Source organism: Medicago truncatula, chromosome 2 (assembly GCF_003473485.1).
Source record: "Medicago truncatula cultivar Jemalong A17 chromosome 2, MtrunA17r5.0-ANR, whole genome shotgun sequence".
NCBI lineage: Eukaryota > Viridiplantae > Streptophyta > Magnoliopsida > Fabales > Fabaceae > Medicago > Medicago truncatula.
The window spans coordinates 13,274,021-13,295,049 of record NC_053043.1 but is presented as its reverse complement, the minus strand read 5'-3'; the positions used below and the strand labels follow the sequence as shown (position 1 = coordinate 13,295,049).

The following is a 21,029-nucleotide window of genomic DNA, read 5'->3' as shown; positions in this document are numbered from 1 at the left end:
TGAGATGGTTTAAATGAGCTTTATATACCATTTTATATTACTTTATCTTTTTTAATTATATAAACATTTCAAGTACATTTTTGAAATATTCATGCAATTCATTAAAAACTTTGAATAAATTCCCTAAAATACTTTGAATAGGTTCCATTGAACTCACAATATATCTGACATACATTCATATTTATAAATCAACTTTTCATTATTACTGTTTACACCAAGAGAGTACAGATGAAACTTCGCACTGCACGAGGCACGTTGCCAAACATCCAAAGATTTCCTGAAACCATTGGCTAGGAACCTAGGACAATGGAAAAACTACGCAAGTTTTCTAGCGACGTGTTTTTGCTCTAAGCTTCCATCGAATGTTAAATTTGGTGAAATGTGAAATTAAGTTAAAGATTCAACCATGCAAAAAAAATAAATATTTTACTAGTATAAGTAAAAGTCATTTATTCAATTTTAGACGTGAATTTTAAACCATTAAAGATGGTGAAATAAAAATGATTTTGACATCAACTAATAGAGATTATTTTGTAAAGATTTTATAAAAAATTAGAATCTATTTTCCATCTGTTTAGCGTAATAAAAATATTTTTTTAAGCGATTTTTTTATAAAATTAGTTTAATCTTTTCACCTATATTTTCTCTCTTCTCTAAAATATCTGTTTATTTTTCAGGAAAAATAGCTTATAGTTTTTCATTACTCCCTCCGTCCCATTTTAACCGAGCCATTGACTTATTTCACACTTATTAAGAAAAAATGTATAAGTGAAAGAGAGAGAAAAATGGGTTTGAGTGCCCTTATCAACTATTGGTGTATTCTTCTTTATCATAAATGCAAAGTAAAATATATTGAATTGGAAGTGGTGAAAGTAATATTAATTAGTGTTATAATTGAAAAAAAATAATTAATATTGTATTGAAAAGTGAAATGGTCAATTTTTATGGGACAATATTTTTTTGCAAATGACTCAGTTATTATGGGACGGAGGGAGTGATAATTAAAGTCGAAATACAAAGAGGTGCAACATTAAAAATTTGGGGACTAGTTAAGAAAGTGACATTTCTAGCAAGTGTATGAGCAACCTCAGTTGCTTGTCTCTGACTAAACTCTACCTTAGAGTTTTCAAAATAAGTAACACAATTTCTCCGACATTCCTCCACGATTGCTCCAAACTCAAATACATTATTACCTTTGTTAAAGTAATCTACAACCTACTTTGCATCCAGCTCAAAATCCACATTTGTAAGTTGTAGTTCGCGCACCCAACGGATAGCGTGTGAAACTCCCAAGGCTCCACCAACTTCTGATGAACAAATGGGGTTTGACCACATTGTTTTTGCTCGTATAAAATTTTCAGCTTTCATCCCTAATGCAAAAACCAAATCCTACGCGATTTAGAGCATCCGAAAACGACGCATCCACATTACATTTAAGCCTTTCAAGACCGGGTTTCTTCCACCGAATCAGTTCATGTTGCCCAGCTCCATTCGCACTTGTTGCCGTCTGTTCTACTATACAGTAGCTGCAGCAGCCAGCCCGCCCAACAACTTCTTACCATTTGCAACTCGCCAATTAGCCAACAGCTACCTAGCTTGTTCCAATATAATCTGGATTGTGCCTTAAAAAAATTAAATAAAATTTTCAACTTTATCATGCATAATTTGTAAAATAAAAGTTTACAAAATTAAATAGCCCATAATTAGCTACAAAAATGGAGGTAAAAGTAAATGCCTCTCATTTACGTTTTTAAGTCTTTTCTATTTTGAATTCCTCACCTAAATTTTAAGTTCAAAATTATATTTTATCCTTTTTCTTTTTTGGGAAAAAAATTTGAACAGCTAATAGTGTGAGAAGGAAACACGTGTATCCACATAGTGAGAAGACAAACAAGGATAAGCGCGGGCAGTGCACTGAATCCAATGGCGCATTCGTAGTTTCACCAATTGCACAGTGGCTTTTCCGCCATTCCACTCCCGCCTAATACACAATTCATTTCTACTTCTTCTTCTTCTTTTCGCTTAATCCAACTTCATCAATGGCGGTTTAGGGTTTCCAATTGATCCCCCAAACCTCAATTCCCTCTCTTTAAACCCTAATTTCAACTTTCACCTCCAAGATTCACTTTCTCTGCTTTCAAATTTTTACTTTGCTGTCATGGGCGCACCTGACAAATCGCAGGAAAACGTTAATTCTTTGCAGGCAAGTTTGCTTATTATGTAATTCAACCTTTTTCAGCTTCTTTTTATTTTTAATATTGTGTTTAGAGTTTATTTGATTTATATGGTGAGTTGGTGATTGAGCTTGACGCATTTTGAATTAATCGGTGTTAGTTAGTTACCGCTTCTAAATTCAGTTCAACTGTTTTTCATAGTCAAATGGTGTGTTTGTATTGACTTGTTCGAGCTTATTTAGTGGCATAGGTACTGTTTGAGAGAACTTATAAAAACAACTTATGACTTGTTCATAAGCTGTTTTAAACTTATTTGCATAAGTTCCCAAGATTAAACCAACTTATAGCAACAATCTAACTTTATTTTAACTTTTTCTATAGAAATAGCTTATAAGTGCTTATCATGATACACAATTGTGTTATAAGCTGTTTATCCAAACATGACCAAAATCTTTTCATGACTCATAAATACATGGTAGTCAATTCATGTCATCAAATCACAAGGATTGAGCTGGTGGTGAGGGAGTTTGAGTTGTTTGCTTGAAGTTATTGGTTCAAATCTCCCGGTTAAAATTAAGAATCTTTAGATATTCCTTTAATTGTACAACTTCCTAGTTTAATTGTTATTACTCCTAGAGTATACAACTTCTTAGGCTAGTGTTCACTTATTAAGCATTCTATGCATTTATTGTTAAACCATTGTGTGATCTCATTATGGACACATAATTTTACACAGAAATCACATATTTTTACACTCCCCATTGTCATGATTTTATACCAAAAATAATTTGATTTAGAGATTTGCTTAAGTGCCTTTGAAGTATTGGTTAAGGTAACAAAAGTATAAAGTATGTTAGGTAAAAGGTTAAGCATCTAGGCAACATATATACTTTCTTTAAATAATTTGAAGCATTTAATACCATGTTTATTGTTTAACAAGTGCAATTAGGAACTTTTTAGCAGAGCGTAATTAATAATGGCCAGGAGTTATATAATATAATGAAAGTCAAAATTAAAACCTTCTAGAAATGTACTGAAAGGTGAGTGTTCAGTTGTTGCATTTGTACCTTTCTTTGAGATGGGTATGCTTTGTGCTCATAGTACTTTTTTTCGTTGTTATGAGACAAGAATCTGGTATCGTGGAACTGTTTATGTTGAGAATCTTGAGATAATTGGATAACTTTGGATAAGCTCGGATTTGTTTGAACCGGAGTTATTAATTGTGTGCAGTAGCAACACCACAACAATTCGAAGCTTGGCACAAATATGTAGGTTGGACAGAAGTGAATAATCTGAAACGTAGTGTTTATAATGTTAGATTAGCCTTGGGTGAATTTATAGCAGCTATTTTAAGTACCCTTATGGAATGAATAGGGTTTTTGGGATGTGATATTTTAGCATGCTTATCAATTATTTTCACAGTCCAACTTAATTTCGACTAGTTCACTTACATCCTAACTGTCTGATTTCAGCTGTTGAAGAATACAAATACTAATAGAAATATGTTTCATTAGCGCCCTTATCCAATATTAATATCTAACGTTAGAAAATTTTGGTTGATTAGCCATTTTCAGCTTGGCTGGTCTGCTGCAAACTTTTGAAAGTTGTTCAAAAGATGTATTTTTAATCGTCTAGGAAGCCCCAAAAAACGTTTACTTGGTTCCAGCCTTCCAGGACGGAAAGGCAAAACCGATGGGATAATTTATCACTACATTAAATATTAAATATGTATTGAAAATGACTATTCTAATTGTCAGTCAGTCATGTTTACTAGTTACAATGTTTCATGGAAAGAACTTCATTTGCAGTATCTTAGACGTCTTATTAGTATTGTTATTATATATTAGCTGCGGTTATTATATTATCAGGCAGCAGTTATAAGTATTAGGGCAGCTGTTATGTTATTATACATTTATTGGATGAATGGGGAATGGAAGAAAAGTCAGTAGGCATTTATTTTAGGACTAAATAGAAAATATTGATTGGGAGAGACCAAGCTCTCGAATTCTTGCAAGGGAGAGACCCAAACTCTTGAATTTCTTGGATAGGAAGTGTCTATCTTAATTTTCTTTTGTTTTCTCTCTTATACTCTGTTAACTAGATTTCCTGTTGTAATCAAAACTCTTGCCACAGTGACCAGAATTATTCAATAGAAATCAATTATTTCCTTTATATTTCTATGTTTGGTATCGGTTTCTATCACAATATTGTGTCTTTGTATTTCTTTCTTACCCTTGTATTATTCTTATTTTACTCGTATTATGGATTATGGAAGAGAAAATGTGAAGTGGCGACATTCCCATTTCATTTGGTTAATTAAAACTGTTTTGGTATTGTTTGCTGATGCTTCTTGCTTTAAATTGTTTCAACCAGTCCCTCTAAAATACTTGAATGAAAAAGGAAAATAAAACAAATGATGGAGTAAGGAATTCAGTATTCAGCTATTCTATAACTATTTTCATCATAGTCAGCAGTTGGGCTGCCTGAGTTTGTTCAATGAATGTAGTTCCGACATATATAGTTCCGATATATCTTTGTTATTTATGATGTAATACTATATATACATTTGCAATATAACTAGGGTAATGTTTTGCACAGTTCTTTTTCCCTATTGATGTCTCCATTTGTTGCAACTGTTATATTACTTATTTTTTCCTTATTGAATTTCAGCGTGTCAAGGTCTACCGTCTGAATGATGATGGGAAATGGGACGACCAGGGCACTGGGCATGTCACTGTTGATTATTTGGAGGTTAGTACACTGTACATTGTAAATAACGGGTACTATGTAAATGTTCGTGTGTGTACGCACACCTTTCGAGAGGCAGTTCATGCACGACTTCCCCTTATTGTCTGGTTATTCGTATTCTCGGGCTTTTACCTTTGCATTTTGAATTATAATATTAATTGCAATTCATAAGATATAATCTCGTTAAGGATTTGTGATACCGATAGGTACTGGTTTTCCTCATTGTCTGATGACAGTACATCTTCCTCCCTCTCCACATGATTATATTACTCAAAAGAAATAGGTGTTTGATTGGTCTTGTTATTACATTCTATTACATTGTATTTGAAGTTGGTTTTCATTTTTTAATTGGATAAATCTTAAGCTTCTTGTATTCAAATGAATGAAATATCATGACATCTCAAAATGCAGCGATCAGAAGAGCTGGGCGTATTTGTTTATGATGAAGAAGACAACGAGACTATACTTTTGCATCGCATAATTTCTGATGATATTTACCGAAAACAAGAAGGTAATTGATAGCTATTATTTTCTCCTTTTAAAAAAAATTGGTAGCTGTCATGCTTTCTGTTGCTCATCTATGATTAGTAGTCATCTGTTCATGCTTTAAAATATTTGAGGATTCATTTTATATAGCGGTTTGATTGAAGATTTTATAGTGGTGTGATTGAAGATTTTCTTTTATCCTTTAGATACAATTATTTCATGGAGAGATCCAGAATATGCCACTGAGATAGCGCTAAGCTTTCAAGAACCTGGTGGATGCTCTTACATATGGTTGCTAGTGACTTTCTAAATTTTAATTTCTTCACACTTTTCTTTGGGTTTTCTTCCTTCTGATGTGGAATTGATCTTAATTACTATGCTTGTTTTATTTAGGGACCATATTTGCAACGTGCAAAGGAATATGCATTTTAATACTTTAAATAGTAAGTAATGCAAAATTTGAATACAATTTCTTTCTATATTCGGATAATGTTTGCATTTTTTTTTTTTTTTTTATCATTTGAATATTAACTCCCAAGTTGAATTTCTCTATTTTATTTAACATTAAAAGTTTTTTTTTTTTTTTTTTGGGGGGGGGGATTAGAAGTTTTGTATCCCTATAAATAGGAGTTAGTTTTTTGAAGTTATTGTCAATGATGTTCAACTTTTTATTATTTCTCCTTTTATCGAATATCCATACTTAAACAGCATCTTTAAATATTAGATATGTAACCAAAAAAAAAAATTAGATATCCAGAATTACAAAATCAGTTAACGATTATCAATTTTGTTAACTGAATATTTTTTATCTTAAATAATTAACACCTAACAGTTGCAAATGATGTTAATGTTACTATATCTTTGGTTCAATCAATGATTTATTGATCCTATACCTTGATTGAGTCAATGCAAATCTGAGTTCTAACATTGCCTTTATACTACTAGCAAACTTAGCCATGTCACCTAAGAGTTCTTGTTAACAATTTCTTTGGTTTTATATGTTGATATATATATATATATTGGACCTGCTGATTTATCTATTTATTGTTGCCGGTTATCCCACAACCGATCTTACTGTTTATTTCGTATATTTCAGGTGAGGCATTTCACAGTGTAAACAGTGAGTTGAGTGAGTTGCCTGCAGTTGAATTATCAACGCTTCCATTGATTCTTAAGGTTTGGATATATGCTTTAATCCGCTCATTTGTTTTGTTTCTACTTTTTATTTATTTATGGATCTGCAATTTTATCATGTTTTTATTTAGGATTATCTCTTTATTTGGAATCTTACTTCACGCAGATCAACTGTGGCCACAACTTTTTGTTTTTAATCTTCCAAGCCACAGTTCCGAGTATAGTTTAGAAGTACTTGTTTTATCACTTTAATGTGTTACCACCTTAGTTTGTTTATTTGCAATGCATCAATTCCAAGTTTCTGACGTATCTCCAAACAATTTCACTTTGCAATCATCAACAGTTTTGTGCTGCATAATGAATCTAGTTTTGATCTCAGATTATGATACACACATATGTTCCGTTGGTGTTTTTTTTAATGCCATATGTTATGTTGGTGTTGCTTTTATGTTATTGCTTCTTGCCTTCCGAGAGGAGAAAGCAGATTCACAAGATTCATGGTCAAGTACTTATATCACTTTTAGGACATGGGAATAAGGATGCGACAGATTTTAAAAACTACTACCTCCGTCCCTAATTATAAGACCCTTTTTAAAAAAAAAATATCCCCCTTTTTATAAGACCCTTTTGATATTTCCAAGTACATTAATTATTTCTTTACCAACATACCCTTATTTATTTTACATCTTTTTCTTCAATCAACAATAAATATTATGTTGAAAACATAAATTAACTCTCTCTCTTAAGGATAAAATTGTAAAAATAATACTACCTCCGTTCCTTTTTAATTGTTACTTTTTGACATTTTACACAAACCAATACACTCAATAAATGTTACTACTTTTGATACAATGATATGTATTTTTACTATAATAACCCTATTAATTTAAAATCTAATTTCATATATTTCTCTCTCCGTAATAAATAAGTAAGGATAATATTGGTAAAACAACATTTAATGTTACATTGAACTTCGAAAGTGACAGTTAAATAGGAACAAAATAATTCTCTAAAAGAGACACTTAAAAAGGTACAGAGGGAGTAGTAATTAGGCTAAAATATGGGTTTGGTCCCTGCAAATATGTCTCGTTTTGGTTTTGGTCATTGACCCCACTTTTATGATGATTTGCACATGTGGCACATGATGACTGAACCCATTTATTAGAAAAATAGTCCCTGCAAAATCTTTTGATTTTTAAAATGGTCCCTGCAAAATATTTTACTTTTGAAAATAGTCCTTGGAGGGACTATTTTAAAAAACAAAATATTTTGCAGGGACCAAAAACAACAAAAAAAATTTACAGGGACTAAAACCAAAACGAGACATATTTGCAGGGACCAAAACCATATTTTAGCCTAGTAATTATATACAAATTTAATACTACAACTAACTTTCTTAATCTCCGTAATTTTTGCAAAAGGTTCCTATAATTAGGGACGGAGGTAGTATACGTTATGCTACAATAAATACAACCTTAATACAAGTCATAAAATTAGTATGAAGTTAATATAGAAGTACATTTTTTAAGATAGATGAGAGGATTCAAATTTATAGATTTGTAAAGGTTTAATTACTCTTTAGGTCCTTGAACTATGAGAATTTTTAAATAGGGTCCCTAACCTTTTTTTTTAATTGGATCCTTGAATTTGTTAGTACTTATCCGTCCCTAACTATAAGCTCCCTTTGAAAACAAAACTGTCTTAAATATAAGGCCTCGGTCATTTTGCCGAAGATGATTGATCGACGCATTAGGTGCATTTATTACTTCTTTTCACACATAATCATAATTAATACTACTCATTTTTCTTGGAAGATGAAAAGTAAACATTTGATACATCTGTACACAAAAGACAATAGTTAAGCACAAAATGTACATTAATTACACTACCAAATTTTCTTGATACATGTGAAAAGTGAAGAGGGGGATTATGAAATGGGACAGAAGGAGTAATTTGTATCTAGGCCCTTAAACAACAAAGTTTTTAATTGGGTCCCTAAAATTTTAAATGATTTGCAATTAGGTCCTTGAATTTTAAATGATTTGTAATTAGGTCCTTGAATTTTGGGACCAAAATACCAATTACTTATAAGTTTAGGAGGGACCTAATTAAAAATCAATTAAAAGTTCATGGACTCGATTAAAATAATTTAGTTAAGGGATCTAATTAAATATTTATGACAAATTCAGGGACTCAATTACAAATATTTGTAGCCTAGAGACCTATTTAAAAATCTAAAAATAATTTAGAAACTTAGAGAGTAATTAAACCATTTGTAAAATACCAGTAGAAGTATTTGAAGTGTTTGGCTTAGTATGTGTTTCATAACGGCATATAGAACAGACATGGTTCTTGTTTGAAGTATCTTGACTTCTTGGTAGAGTATTACAGCACTTCTAGCAAATGAGTTTGACTAAATTACTTTGTTCTATAGTTCTAACCATTATTTCTTGTTTTTAAAAGCTTGAATTTATGACTTGAATGCAATTTATCATCATCGTCATCATCATCATTATCACCATCTTTTCTTTCTGTGTTCACAGACTGTGGTCGAGAGTGGCATTACGGATCAGTTGCGACTTACAGAACTTATATTAACTGATGTAAGCTAAACTTGATTTCTAGTTTATATGCTTGCGATGTGTTCATAGAGTATACTGGTTCCCCTCATTCTGCATGATTTGATGATTTCTCACAATCAATGGAGATCAGCCGTGAATTGAAGTATTAATTCAATCAACAAAAAAATAAAATCCATTAATCAAGTTTTTATCATTTCATTCCAAGCAATCCCATTTGGTACTTTTTGTATTGACAATTTCAATAACTTCAATTTTGTTTGTGGCGGTTTTTAGTATGACTATGGTGGAATATTGTGTAAGCTGGAACCAGGAATTTCTTGTCCCAAATATATGTCAAAATATTTATTCATATTGTTGGTTGTGGACATTAGGCAGCCTTTACAAAACTTGTATTCATCTGTAATAAGCAATCATGGACCAAAAGGATAAAATGACTAGAAATTTATATGAAGTCATGTATGACTTTTCATTTATGCGATGTGTTTAGATTGATAAAAATACGGAATATTATTTCAGATTCAAATGTTCATAAAGTCATAGACATAGGTTACAATATATAGATTAAGGTACATAAATACTATTGATGACCATTCTAAAATTAAGTGAATAGTAAAAATAAGAGGAAATACAAACAGCAAATTTAACATGGACCACCACCATGAATCACCTACCTATTATAGTTAACCATGAAAAGAATTCACCTAATACAATAGCCCATCTTGTTTGCAAACTTAGAGTGTTCTTGTGCTCATTTTGTTCATTTTTTAATTGCATTGTTCATCTGTATGCCAGAGTGCGTTAGAATCTTTCATAAATTTCTTTTTCATCCTGTGCTTCCTCTCATTTATGTTTGTAATGCAGCAAGAGTTTTTTCCGAAGCTCGTTGAAGTATTCAGAGTTTGTGAGGATTTGGAAAATATGGATGGCCTTCACATGGTTTTCAAAATAATGAAAGGGATCAGTCAGTATCCATATTTTATGTCATTTTGATTTCCAACGTTTTATTGACAATTTATTCTTGTTACAATTTTGACATATTTTTGTTCTGATGCAGTTTTGCTCAATAGCACACAGATTTTTGAGCGAATGTTTAGTGATGAGTTTATAATGGACATAATTGGTGCTCTTGAATGTAAGTTTATGACATGATTTTTTTTTCTTTCTATTATATGTCATTTCCCTCTGTATTTAAACCCCAAAAATGATTTTTTTTTTTTTTTTCCTTTCTTTCTTGAAACTCTTCTTTTTCTGTTATTTCAGATAATCCAGAGGTTCCTCATGCTCAACATCATCGTGAGTTCTTAAAGGAGAATGTTGTTTTTAAGGAGGTCTATTTTGTGATCTTATTACTTTCTTCTATTGTGGGAGAGAAGCAAGGTGGTAGATAGACTGAAGAATGTTTTACTTACTATGTTCAGCTACTGTGTTTTTCAGGCCATACCTATCAAAAATTCAACTGTGTTATCAAAGATACATCAAACATATAAAATTGGTTTTTTGAAGGTTTGGCTCCTTCTTAGACTTTAATTATGCTCTCTCTCTCTCTCTCTATATATATATATATATCTTGCTCTTTCTCTCTGATGAATCTCCATATCTTCTCTGACTGCTTTCAGGATGTTGTTTTGACTAGAGTATTAGACGAGGCAACTGCTGCAAATCTCAACTCTATGATACATGCAAACAATGCCACTGTAAGATTTTTGATTAGAATGGAAAGAAGACTTCTATTTTAATATACTGATTGTTATCTTTAGTTTTGAGTTTTGACTGCATTGTTACTTTTTAGGTTGTTTCTTTATTGAAAGATGACAATGCATTTATCCGGGAGTTCTTTGCTAGGTTTAAATCTCCAACTACCTCTCCTGAATCAAAGAAAAATATGGTAAAGTCTTCTGTTTGTCTCAGCGTTGGCAACATTCTTATACATTTATCTCATTATCCGGGATTGTAGTTCCTCTGTTTCACAAGTTTCGGAATTTTTCCCAGAACCCAGTTTGAGGCTTATTTTTTATGACGTGTCACATTCATTAATGATGTGGAATTACATTTGATGACGTGAAATTGCTGATTTGGACTAGAAATTGCGAATTTCAGAAGGATAGGTTTACATTTGATTAAAGAAACCAAAAAAAAAAAAGTTGTAACAGGGTTTCTGGTCCAAAATAGAAATGTCACACCATCAAATGTAATTCAACATCATTACTGAATATGACATGTCATAAAAAATATGGGTTCTCTGAAAAAATCTTGAAACTTGTGAAACTGGGGGACTAAAATCTTGTTTCATTTAAATTATAGGGACCAAAAGTGTATTTAAGCCTAATTGGGAATATGAATATAGAGAGTGGACTGGGACGAGCCTTACTTAACCCAAAAGGCTACCTGAGAGTTATACAAGTCACTAGTGTGTATTGTGACGTTATACCTAGACGTGTGATCTTATGTACGCTATCAGGCTAGGGTTAGACATTTGGAGATGTTAAGATTGGATGTAATAGGTTGTGATTCCATATTTTATTTGACAGCAAATTAGCCAAAAACTAGGCTCAGCTCAAGCCTAAAACTATCAGGCTAGTGTGTATTATGGCCATATAGCTAGTCGATGTGGGGTCTTTAATAGGAAATATTTGAAAATAGTTTTATTTTTGTGTCCAATTTTTCCTAAGCTTGAAGGTCAGTTTAGAATTTCGGTTGAGCTTTACTCAACCCCAAGTGTTAGCTCATGTAGGTAAGCATGCCACCACTTATGATCCCTCAAATTCGGCGATATGTCTAATATTTGGGCTGCAAAGTTTGTTGGACTGAACATTTGCGGGTAATCCAGCAACAAATGTGCTGAACTTTGTTTCCATCTTAGAAGTCGGGCTGGGTCTAACTCATATCGAGAAGTTAGTTAATGGGGTTGAGGGCTACCCACCAGTTACAATAGCTAATTTAGCCATATCATTAGATGGTGTGAGATCTCAACAAGAGGAAAGGTATTAGAAGTTCTTAGAATTTGTGGTTGGGCCTAACACAGTCCCAAAAAACTGGCATATGAGGTGAGGATTTCCATCACTTCTTGTTCGGGTCATCTCTCATCCAATGTGGGACTCTTTAACACACCCCCTCACGCCAACACTATTGAGCTTGGTGTGTGGGTGTAAATGGTGGGTTGCCCGATAGAGGAAATCTGATAGCATGTGGCCCAATGGATCTTGGAGGAGTCTCTGATACCATCTTAGAATTTGTGGTTGGGCCTAACACGACCCCACAAAACCGACCTGTGAGGTGAGGATTGCCCTCTCTTATAAACATTCGTTCAGGCCATCTCTCATTCAATGTGGGACTCTTTAACAGAAGTATTTCTGCTCATTGCTTATCATCTTAGAACAAAACACAACCAAACAGTGAAATTTTGTTCTTCATATTTTTATGAGTGTGCTAGTGTGTCGAAAGAGGTGTGTTGAAAAGTGTGAGTGTATTGCTAGCATTATTCTCTCTCTTTTTTTCTTTCCAAAAAGTGGTGTCGCAAATGAGTTTTACCATAATGGTGTGATCTTATAGGGAAGTGTTCGTAAAGATCAATTGTCTTGGGAACTGAGGTTGAGCTTCTCATTCATTCAAAAGGAATCATGCTTGCTCGAGTTTAATTTTTGTATTCTTATAAACTGTATTAAGGAAGAGTTTTCTTCTATCTTGTACTTTTAAACTTCTTTGATGTTAATGCCAGAATTCTTTTAAGATGGCTTCACTGCTGATGCTTAATTTTGTTTGTTTTGCTTCTCTAAACAATGGATAGATCAACTTCTTGCATGAGTTTTGTGGTTTAAGCAAGAGCTTACCGATGGTACAGCAGCTTCGACTTTTTAGGTATGTAGCATCTGGAGCGGTACAAGTTTACACGCAGCATCAGCCTAGTACGCAATTTGTTTTCTCCAATATTTTGTAATCGGTTGCTATTGTCTGTTTGATTGCCTTCTTTTAATTATGTTGGCAGAGTTTGGTATTACTTCTCAAGTTTGCCTGTCTATTTTCTTAAGAAATATTTGGATTGACTATCTAAAATATTGGTAGTGCTTTTATTGGAGTATTTAATTGGGGAGATTGCATAGGTGCATTTACTTTGGAAATTTGATCCTGCACAATTATAATTTTAAGCTATGACTATACTATTTTTTTTTAATTAATTAAGCTATGACTATAACTTCAGTTTGGTTCCTTCACAATGCTTAGCAAGCTTTAATTAGTATAAAAAGCTTCTAAAAGAAACTTTTGACACAATTATTACAAGTCATATTTAATATGTATATGTCAGTTCCTTAAAGTTAGAACGTAGAGCAAACTTTCATTGGTTAAAATTGCAGAACTTTGCCATGTAGCATTGATGCCAAACTCATTCTGAATTCCTGATCAGTTTTTCATTCATTGTATGTAGAGATATGGTAAATGAGGGCATCTTTGACACTGTCACCGATGTCTTGCAAAGTGAAGACAAGAAGCTTGTGCTTACTGGGTATAGTAACCTTGATCTCATGATCTGCATTATCTTTTTGACTATTCTGATTTTACATTCTTTGCAATCAATTTCTAAGAGGGAATTGCTTCTATGGTTGCAGAACAGATATTCTCATTCTCTTCTTGAACCAGGATCCTAATCTTCTTCGATCCTATGTGGTTCGACAGGAAGGAGTCACACTTCTTGGACTGTTGGTAAGTTCTTTCTATGCAAATTGGTGACATGTTCTTTCTAGATGATATGCATGTGTTAATAAACAATTGAAATCAGATAACTTTGGTGGTGTGTTTGTTGCCAACTTTGTGCATGTGTATCACATTATGTTTAGCTGTGTCTACTACTGATAAGATGCCATAGATAGATTTCTTGATGGTTGATTCCTTGTTAAGATGTATGTTGTACTAGCAATTACATATGTAGGAGTTCAACTATCTAGTTGAACTTACAAGTATTTCCTGTCAATTCTGAATCCTGAAATACTTTGCAACTGTTTATTAGAGTATTTTTTGGTGTCTTTCGCCCTCTTTCTGTTTCCTGTATTTTCTTCTATTTTCTCAGCAGTGCTCATATTCTTTTGCATGGAAATATGGAACATGACAGCATGGTTTTTGAATATTTATCATTTTTGTTAAAGGATTTTTGTAATGTACAGGTTAGAGGAATGGTAACAGATTTTGGGGACGACATGCATTGCCAGTTTCTTGAGATTCTTCGCATTCTTTTAGACTCATCTACATTGTCTGGGGCACAGGTTCAACTTTCTGTTACTTTTACTGATCTCTCAATCTTGCCTTGCGTTGTTGCTGATATTTACTTAACCAAAATGCTTCTCGACTAAAATATATCTTAGTTTGTGCTTTGTAGTATTTATTTCTTTTTGTAAAAGAGATTTTGTTAACTTTAATTATAATATGTGAACTTAAGTTTAACATTCTGAAATAAGCCGTTTTTTATCATACAATTTACTTAACTTTACATTTCGTTTGGCAGAGGGACACTACTATTGATATTTTCTACGAGAAGCATTTGTGTCAACTGGTCAAAGTGATAACAGCTTCATGTCCTCCAGAAAATGTTGCTAATGGGAGCAACAAATTTGTAGACCCTGACAAAGGAGACCAAAATCACAGTGGGACAAAGCCAGAGATTCTATTGAACATATGTGAACTACTATGCTTCTGTGTTCTACACCACCCATACCGAATAAAGTATTTCCTTGTTGCTTTGCAAAAATCAGAATTGACTTTTATGTTGTTGATCATTTGAAAATTTAATTGTTTTCTCTTTGCTCCTTGCAGGTGCAGTTTTCTGCTGAGTAATGTGATTGATAAAATTTTGTTACTGACACAAAGAAGAGAAAAGTATCTGGTTGTTGGTGCTATTCGGTTTGTTCGTACCATTCTCTCTCGTCATGTAAGCTCATACGTTTGTGTAGATATTATCTCAGTTTTGTCTTTGGCAACTGCCAGAGCATAAATTTCCACGCTGCCCCAATATGTATATATATTTCAACACCCAGAGCATGTAATTGCAATTATATGGTTCATAAGGGTCTTATTACCCTGTCTAGAGTGAAAGTAGGGCATTCCTCCTCCCCTTAACATTGTATAACAAACTCTGATTACTGTGTATTTGTAGTTTATTTTTCTTCACATCCTCATCTAATCTGGGTGGAATATTAGAAGTTTGTACCAGGTGAAACATGTAACTCATTCTCTACTGGCTTAGAAGTCACAACTAACTGTTAATTTCTTCTCATTAACTATGTAACCAAGTTCTTGTTTAGAGGTTCTTGTCTGCTCTAGATTCTTTCCGCTTGCAAAATCTTATCAGTGACTAAGTTGTACCTTGTGTCATCTTGGTGCTCGCCTCCTTGCTCTTCTTTGTTGAAGTGGAGTTAATGATCAGATGTATGCTGTAAATACTTGCAGACTACGTATGAGGACCATGGCATCTTGGCAGTTTGAGAGCATTTTATATCTTGATAACTGTATAAATGCGTGTTAACTGTTAACTTATGTTATCGAGTCATGCTTAAATTTTTCAATTCATGAGGGGATGAAGGTGTCAGTTGGCCAAAATATAACTTTTGGACAATTTAGCGTACTTGATTAGTGCTGTTTGAGTTGCTTATGTTGGCAGCTTTATGGAAACTTTTCTCTAGACTATTGTGGTGCAAGTTTATAGGTTAATTGGCTGAATCATTTTTACTTAACAAAACTATCTTGTTTTAAGCTCTATATTATTGGTTCTCTGCAGGATGAGCACCTGATAAATCATTTTGTCAGAAACAACCTTCTCAAACCACTTGTAGACGTCTTCGTTGCTAATGGCAGTCGCTACAATCTGCTCAATTCTGCTGTTCTTGAACTTTTTGAGTTTATTCGCAAGGTATTGGTCTTTTGTTTATACTAATTTTTTTTTGGAAATTGTTTGTATTCATTTTGGATATTAATTGCCTCAAAGCAATTTTGTGCTGATAATCTTGTATAATGCAGGAGAATATGAAATTATTGATAACATATATAGTTGATTCTTTCTGGGACCAGCTAGTGAAATTTGAGAATTTGGTTTCCATTCATTCACTGAAAGTAAAATACGAGCAGGTATTTTCCATTTTGTTTTATCTACTGACTTCTTGCTCAAAGTCAAATGCAGTGCAATTATGAATGCTTGCTTGCAGTTTTGAGATTAGATGCTTCCTTGCAGTGTTTGGATAATGATGGGACAAAAGGTACTGTTACGAATGATCTTCGAAGACGAATTGAGGAGCGTGCTTTAGAAAAAGAAGAGGAAGACTACTTTAATGAGGACAGGTATATATCTTTTTTGTTAACTGTTACCGGAAACTTTATACTTCTGGCATGGAGTCTATTTAACATCTGTGGTTAATCAGTGATGATGAGGATTCAACCTCTACGTCTATTTCACATCATCAGAAAGGGCAGCAGCAGAAGCCGCTGCATGTGCTATCCAATGGAGCTGCGGCGAGCCATTCAAATTTAAGGTATACTTGCTTTACTTTGCATCTTACTAGTCCAATTTTATCAAGATCATTTTTTGTAAGGCAATGCGTTTCTTTTGGTTTTCAGTCCGAGGTCTGGTGGACTGGTTGACTATGATGATGATGAGGATGATGAAGATTACAAGCCACCACCAAGGAAGCAGCCAGAAGCTTCTGAAGAGGATGAAGGGGCATTGGAGTTGCTCGGAACGAAACGAAAGTTGCCTTTGAAGGATAAGATGACGGATGTTGTACATAAGCAGAAGATGTCTAAAAGTTTAAAATCAAAAGACACAGTTTTTTCTGCCTTGTGTTCAACTTTGAGCCAGGCTGTATTACCTGGTAAGAAGACTGCTATGAACGATCATACTGGTGATCAGACAATTGACGGGAGGATGAGCTCAACTGAAGACAATCAAGAAAAAGAGATAAAAGTTTCTAGGAGCTGCTCTGAAAATAGTAACACAACAGCTGAAGAGAATCATGTAGAGAAAGAAACTGATACACCTAGGAACTTCTCTGATGGATCGAATGGCACTACAGATAATGGACAGTTGGGTGGCGAGGAACATTCACTGGTTTCACCCAAATCCTCGCCAGAGATGGCCGTAAAAGGTTCTTAAAACTTTATAAACATATAGAGAAAAGCAGATTGTGATATTTATCCCAAGAATTTGCTGGTGGCAAGGTGGTTGCTGTGCCCTGTGAAACAAGAAATTCCTTCTACAAGGGTTTAGGTTCTGATATGCACATGTGAAGGACATTGCAGATGATATACAGTGCCAATGGGAGGCGGCAAGATATTATAGAGCAACTTGGCTCTGATCCCATGTTTGGTTGGCTGTTTCAAGCTTTGAACATAGTAATAGTTGCTTTTCTGTAACATTCATCACCAGCAATAAATTATCGTTTTGTTTCCTTGTCACCATTTTTTATCTCTTTCAGCTCATTTTTCATAGTTGCTGTTAGAGAATTCTGATTTGGGGGGTTGATCCTGTTGTCATTTTGTAGTTTTTATAAGTTATAATAACACCTTGATAGAGGGCGCCAATATCTGCCCTACATAGGTTTTATTTATCTGTCCCCCCCTCTGTAAGTGATATAGGAATATGTGCAGTGCCAGTGGGATTGTATTAACAAATTTTCAGATGTAATACGTAGAAAGTATCATCTTGTATATCCCTATTAAATTATGAATGCACTGAACTTAACTCCCTTTTCGCGTCATTTACATTAGTCTAGTTATGTTTGGGAAAAACCCTCCTAAGGGATTTAATTTTTCTAAAAGTGTGCTCTCAACTTTTTTCCTCTAATTTTTGTAATACTCATTCTTTGAAGGTATAAATATGATTAACAATTATTCATGAAAGAATTAGTAGTTGCAATTTTAATATATCAACAATTTAATATATAATTATTACAATTTAGTATGCATAAAGCAAATTACCAACTTCATGCAACAATACTGTCTTTGTAACACTCTTCAAAACACTCACCTTCTTATGGATCGAAACCAAACCTACGTGAGATCTACGTTGATTTTACATAAAAGGGTGAGATAGATATTGTTAGAATGAGAATGTTGTTAGGCATTTCTCTCTTGGAGATTGAGATTGTAAAAATGTGTCAACTTTATCCTTGAGACGATTAAAAAGTGAAGATATATATTATTATATTATATTCTGGAAATGAAAACCGAAGGAAGGTGAATAGTGTCAAATGTGTTGCAAGTGGGGGAGGCCAACAACTCTGCATCCTAGTTGTTTAACGAAACGCCACGTGTGAGTGGTGTGTACACGTGTTCTTCAACCCACTACTACTCTCAAAATCCGTTTTTTCTTTCTCTGTTGTAGCCAAATAATAATAACTTGTTTTCATCTCTATACCGTATCATCAAAAAGAAGAATTGAATTGCATTTGGAGTAAATAATCAAAGATGAACTTGAAGACGAGCAGTGAGGTAGAGACAAGGGCTCTACTTGATGAGATATGTAGCTTTGATAGGAAAGGTCTGTTTGACCTTGGCCACCCTCTTCTTAACCGCATTGCTGAGAGTTTTGTCAAAGCTGCTGGAATTGGTGCTGTTCAAGCTGTCTCTCGTGAGGCTTATTTCACTGCCATTGATGGTAAGCCTTATTTTCTATATTTACTACTATTCTATACATAACTTGCATGCAATAGTATATGCTTCTATGTTGTTTGAACCATGGACACTACTTGAATTAAGTATGTCCTGTCCGACACGACACTGACACATATAGTTATATTAAATTATGTAATTTTCTCAAATTATCGGTGTCAGTGTGTTAGCGTGTTCGTGCTTTATAGGTTGCAGTGGCGGAGCCAGGAATTTTATAGAGCATGAGCAAAAAATTTATCGCAAAATGTTACTTCCTTCCAGCGAATAATTTCACATTTTCCGCAGATAATTTCACATTTCCTACGGATATCTCTTTCCTGCGGAACCTAAATCCTTGGCAAAATCTGCAGGAAACGTGTTTCCTGCGGAATTTACACAAAAATCCGCAGGAAAAGCTAAAAATTCTAGTAATGGTTGGGCTTGCTACAAAGAAAGTTGGAGCTGAGCCTGGGCACTAGCCCAGGCTAGCTGGGGGGTGGCTCCACCCCTGATAGGTTGTATCTAATAAATATCTAAAACTGAGTTTTCATTTTGCATGATGAAAGTAGTAAACTTGAATAATATATTTTCCCGAGGGTTTGGCATTTGTAGGTCACAAGGTTGATAAGGGTGGCGTTATTCCACAAGATGTTTCACCAACCAACAAACGTCGTTTGCCAGCAGGTCTTAGAGGTACACATACACACATGCATGCATGCCATGACTATTCATTTCTATCACTTAGACCATGGTTTTAAATTGCGGTTTGTAGACTGCAATTTCAGACAACAGAAAATGTTTAGACTTTAGAGTTGTGTGCAATGACATAGGCAACCACAATTGTGGCCTCATTGCTCAAATTTGCTTGCATTTTTGCTGCAATATTATCAAGTTAGAACTAATTAAGTATTAACATTTCCTCTTTTTTTTGTTTTTGTGTAACTAGGAGAGACCAGTAACAAATCCCTCGATGCCATGGTGAGTTACTTAGTTTATAATCTTTTATATGATTGTACATTATACATACTTTTCCCTCTAAATTAAGCACGTTGTGAGCAAAACTTGAGATGTTGATAATGATATGAGATAATTCAGGTGAGTCTTATATCATATTAATTGTGTGGTGTTTTTCTATTAATTGTATTTCCTTTTTTTCCCATCCTCAGGTGATTAACACTGGGAAAGAGTCCTTACAATGGGGTAATAAAATATTCCCTTTACTTGCATAAGACACTACACTCTATATGCTTCTGTATATCATGATAAATTTTCCAATGATTAATAATTCCTTTTGGTGCTGTATAACTGTATATCATTTTCGTACTTTCCTCTAATTGCTCATGTTTTGTGTTTATTCTAAATTACAAAATGCTTTCAGTTTTGCTTCGATGATAACTATTGTAAGATATGATGAAATAGACAATATTACACAGTTTCAAAGGTAAAATTTCCTTTTGTAGACACATGAGCCTTATAGATTCTTTTGCATTGCAGGAGTGGCTGCAGGAATATACTCCGGCCTAACATATGGGCTGAAGGAAGCTCGAGGAGCTCATGACTGGGTAAATGCCTTTGTTTCTGCTTTTATTTTCCCATAGTTTTAAATGGGATCGCATTTGTGATTATGCTGCGAACCTTTATACTGCGGTAAAATGTGGCTGATGCAGAGACCTCTAAATCTAAAGCTGTTATATTTCTGTCGAATTACAACCGGGGACTGAAATTTAGAACTAAATCTAAGAATAACATCATCACTTGTTCTGTTTGATGCAGAAAAACAGTGCAGTTGCTGGAGCAATCACCGGGGCTACCCTTGCACTTACATTGGAAGACTCCACACATGAACATGTTGTTCAATGTGCTATCACTGGAGCTGCAATCTCAACTGTTGCAAATCTTCTCAAAGGGATTTTCTAAATGGGTACTCTGTCTATGGATATTTGCTTTTACTAAATCTTTTTTTTTTTTTTAATTGTAAAAGTTCCTTATACATATTTAAGATGGACTTGTAAGAATTTCCTTTTGAATTTTTTTAGTTATCATTTATGATGCTTTTCTCCTCTATTGCTTAAACTTGTTTTGTTGGTTTAGTAGAGTAGAAAAAAATACTTGGCCAAAAATAAATTAGTAGAAAAAGAATATAATAAAAGCTTGGTATTTTATTATTCAAAAATATACATGAAATTCTGCAGTTAGGCTCTTCAGAAGAAAAACAATGGTTCTTTAGAACAAAAAAAAAGATATATGGATCAATACTTGAGTGTGGTATACTATTTTATTG

At 33.7% G+C, this 21,029-nt stretch overlaps 2 protein-coding genes across 3 annotated transcripts; both read left to right on the top strand.

The window, feature by feature from the left end:
• The first annotated feature begins 1,884 nt into the window (after nt 1-1,884).
• Nucleotides 1,885-17,856, top strand: LOC11422056 (serine/threonine-protein phosphatase 4 regulatory subunit 3). Its single transcript, XM_003594733.4, has 24 exons — nt 1,885-2,203; nt 4,845-4,925; nt 5,334-5,433; nt 5,615-5,699; nt 5,802-5,851; nt 6,505-6,584; nt 9,086-9,145; nt 9,986-10,085; nt 10,179-10,256; nt 10,385-10,452; nt 10,559-10,627; nt 10,741-10,818; nt 10,914-11,009; nt 12,909-12,979; nt 13,545-13,622; nt 13,726-13,819; nt 14,278-14,376; nt 14,616-14,833; nt 14,924-15,038; nt 15,885-16,016; nt 16,124-16,231; nt 16,335-16,441; nt 16,522-16,632; nt 16,718-17,856. The coding sequence occupies exons 1-24, from the start codon at nt 2,159-2,161 to the stop codon at nt 17,250-17,252; spliced, it is 2,658 nt and encodes an 885-aa protein (XP_003594781.2). The 5' UTR covers nt 1,885-2,158; the 3' UTR covers nt 17,253-17,856.
• Nucleotides 17,857-18,476: 620 nt separating this feature from the next.
• LOC11415983 (outer envelope pore protein 16-2, chloroplastic) lies at nt 18,477-20,812 on the top strand. Of its 2 annotated transcripts, XM_003594732.3 has the most exons (6): nt 18,477-18,755; nt 19,361-19,441; nt 19,695-19,726; nt 19,915-19,948; nt 20,243-20,310; nt 20,522-20,812. In XM_003594732.3, exons 1-6 carry the CDS (start codon nt 18,566-18,568, stop codon nt 20,663-20,665), a joined length of 549 nt encoding a protein of 182 aa, XP_003594780.1. In that variant the 5' UTR covers nt 18,477-18,565; the 3' UTR covers nt 20,666-20,812. The 2 variants fall into 2 exon arrangements, with proteins under 2 accessions (XP_003594780.1, XP_039686360.1); XM_039830426.1 differs by lacking the exon at nt 19,361-19,441.
• The last annotated feature ends 217 nt before the right edge of the window (nt 20,813-21,029 follow it).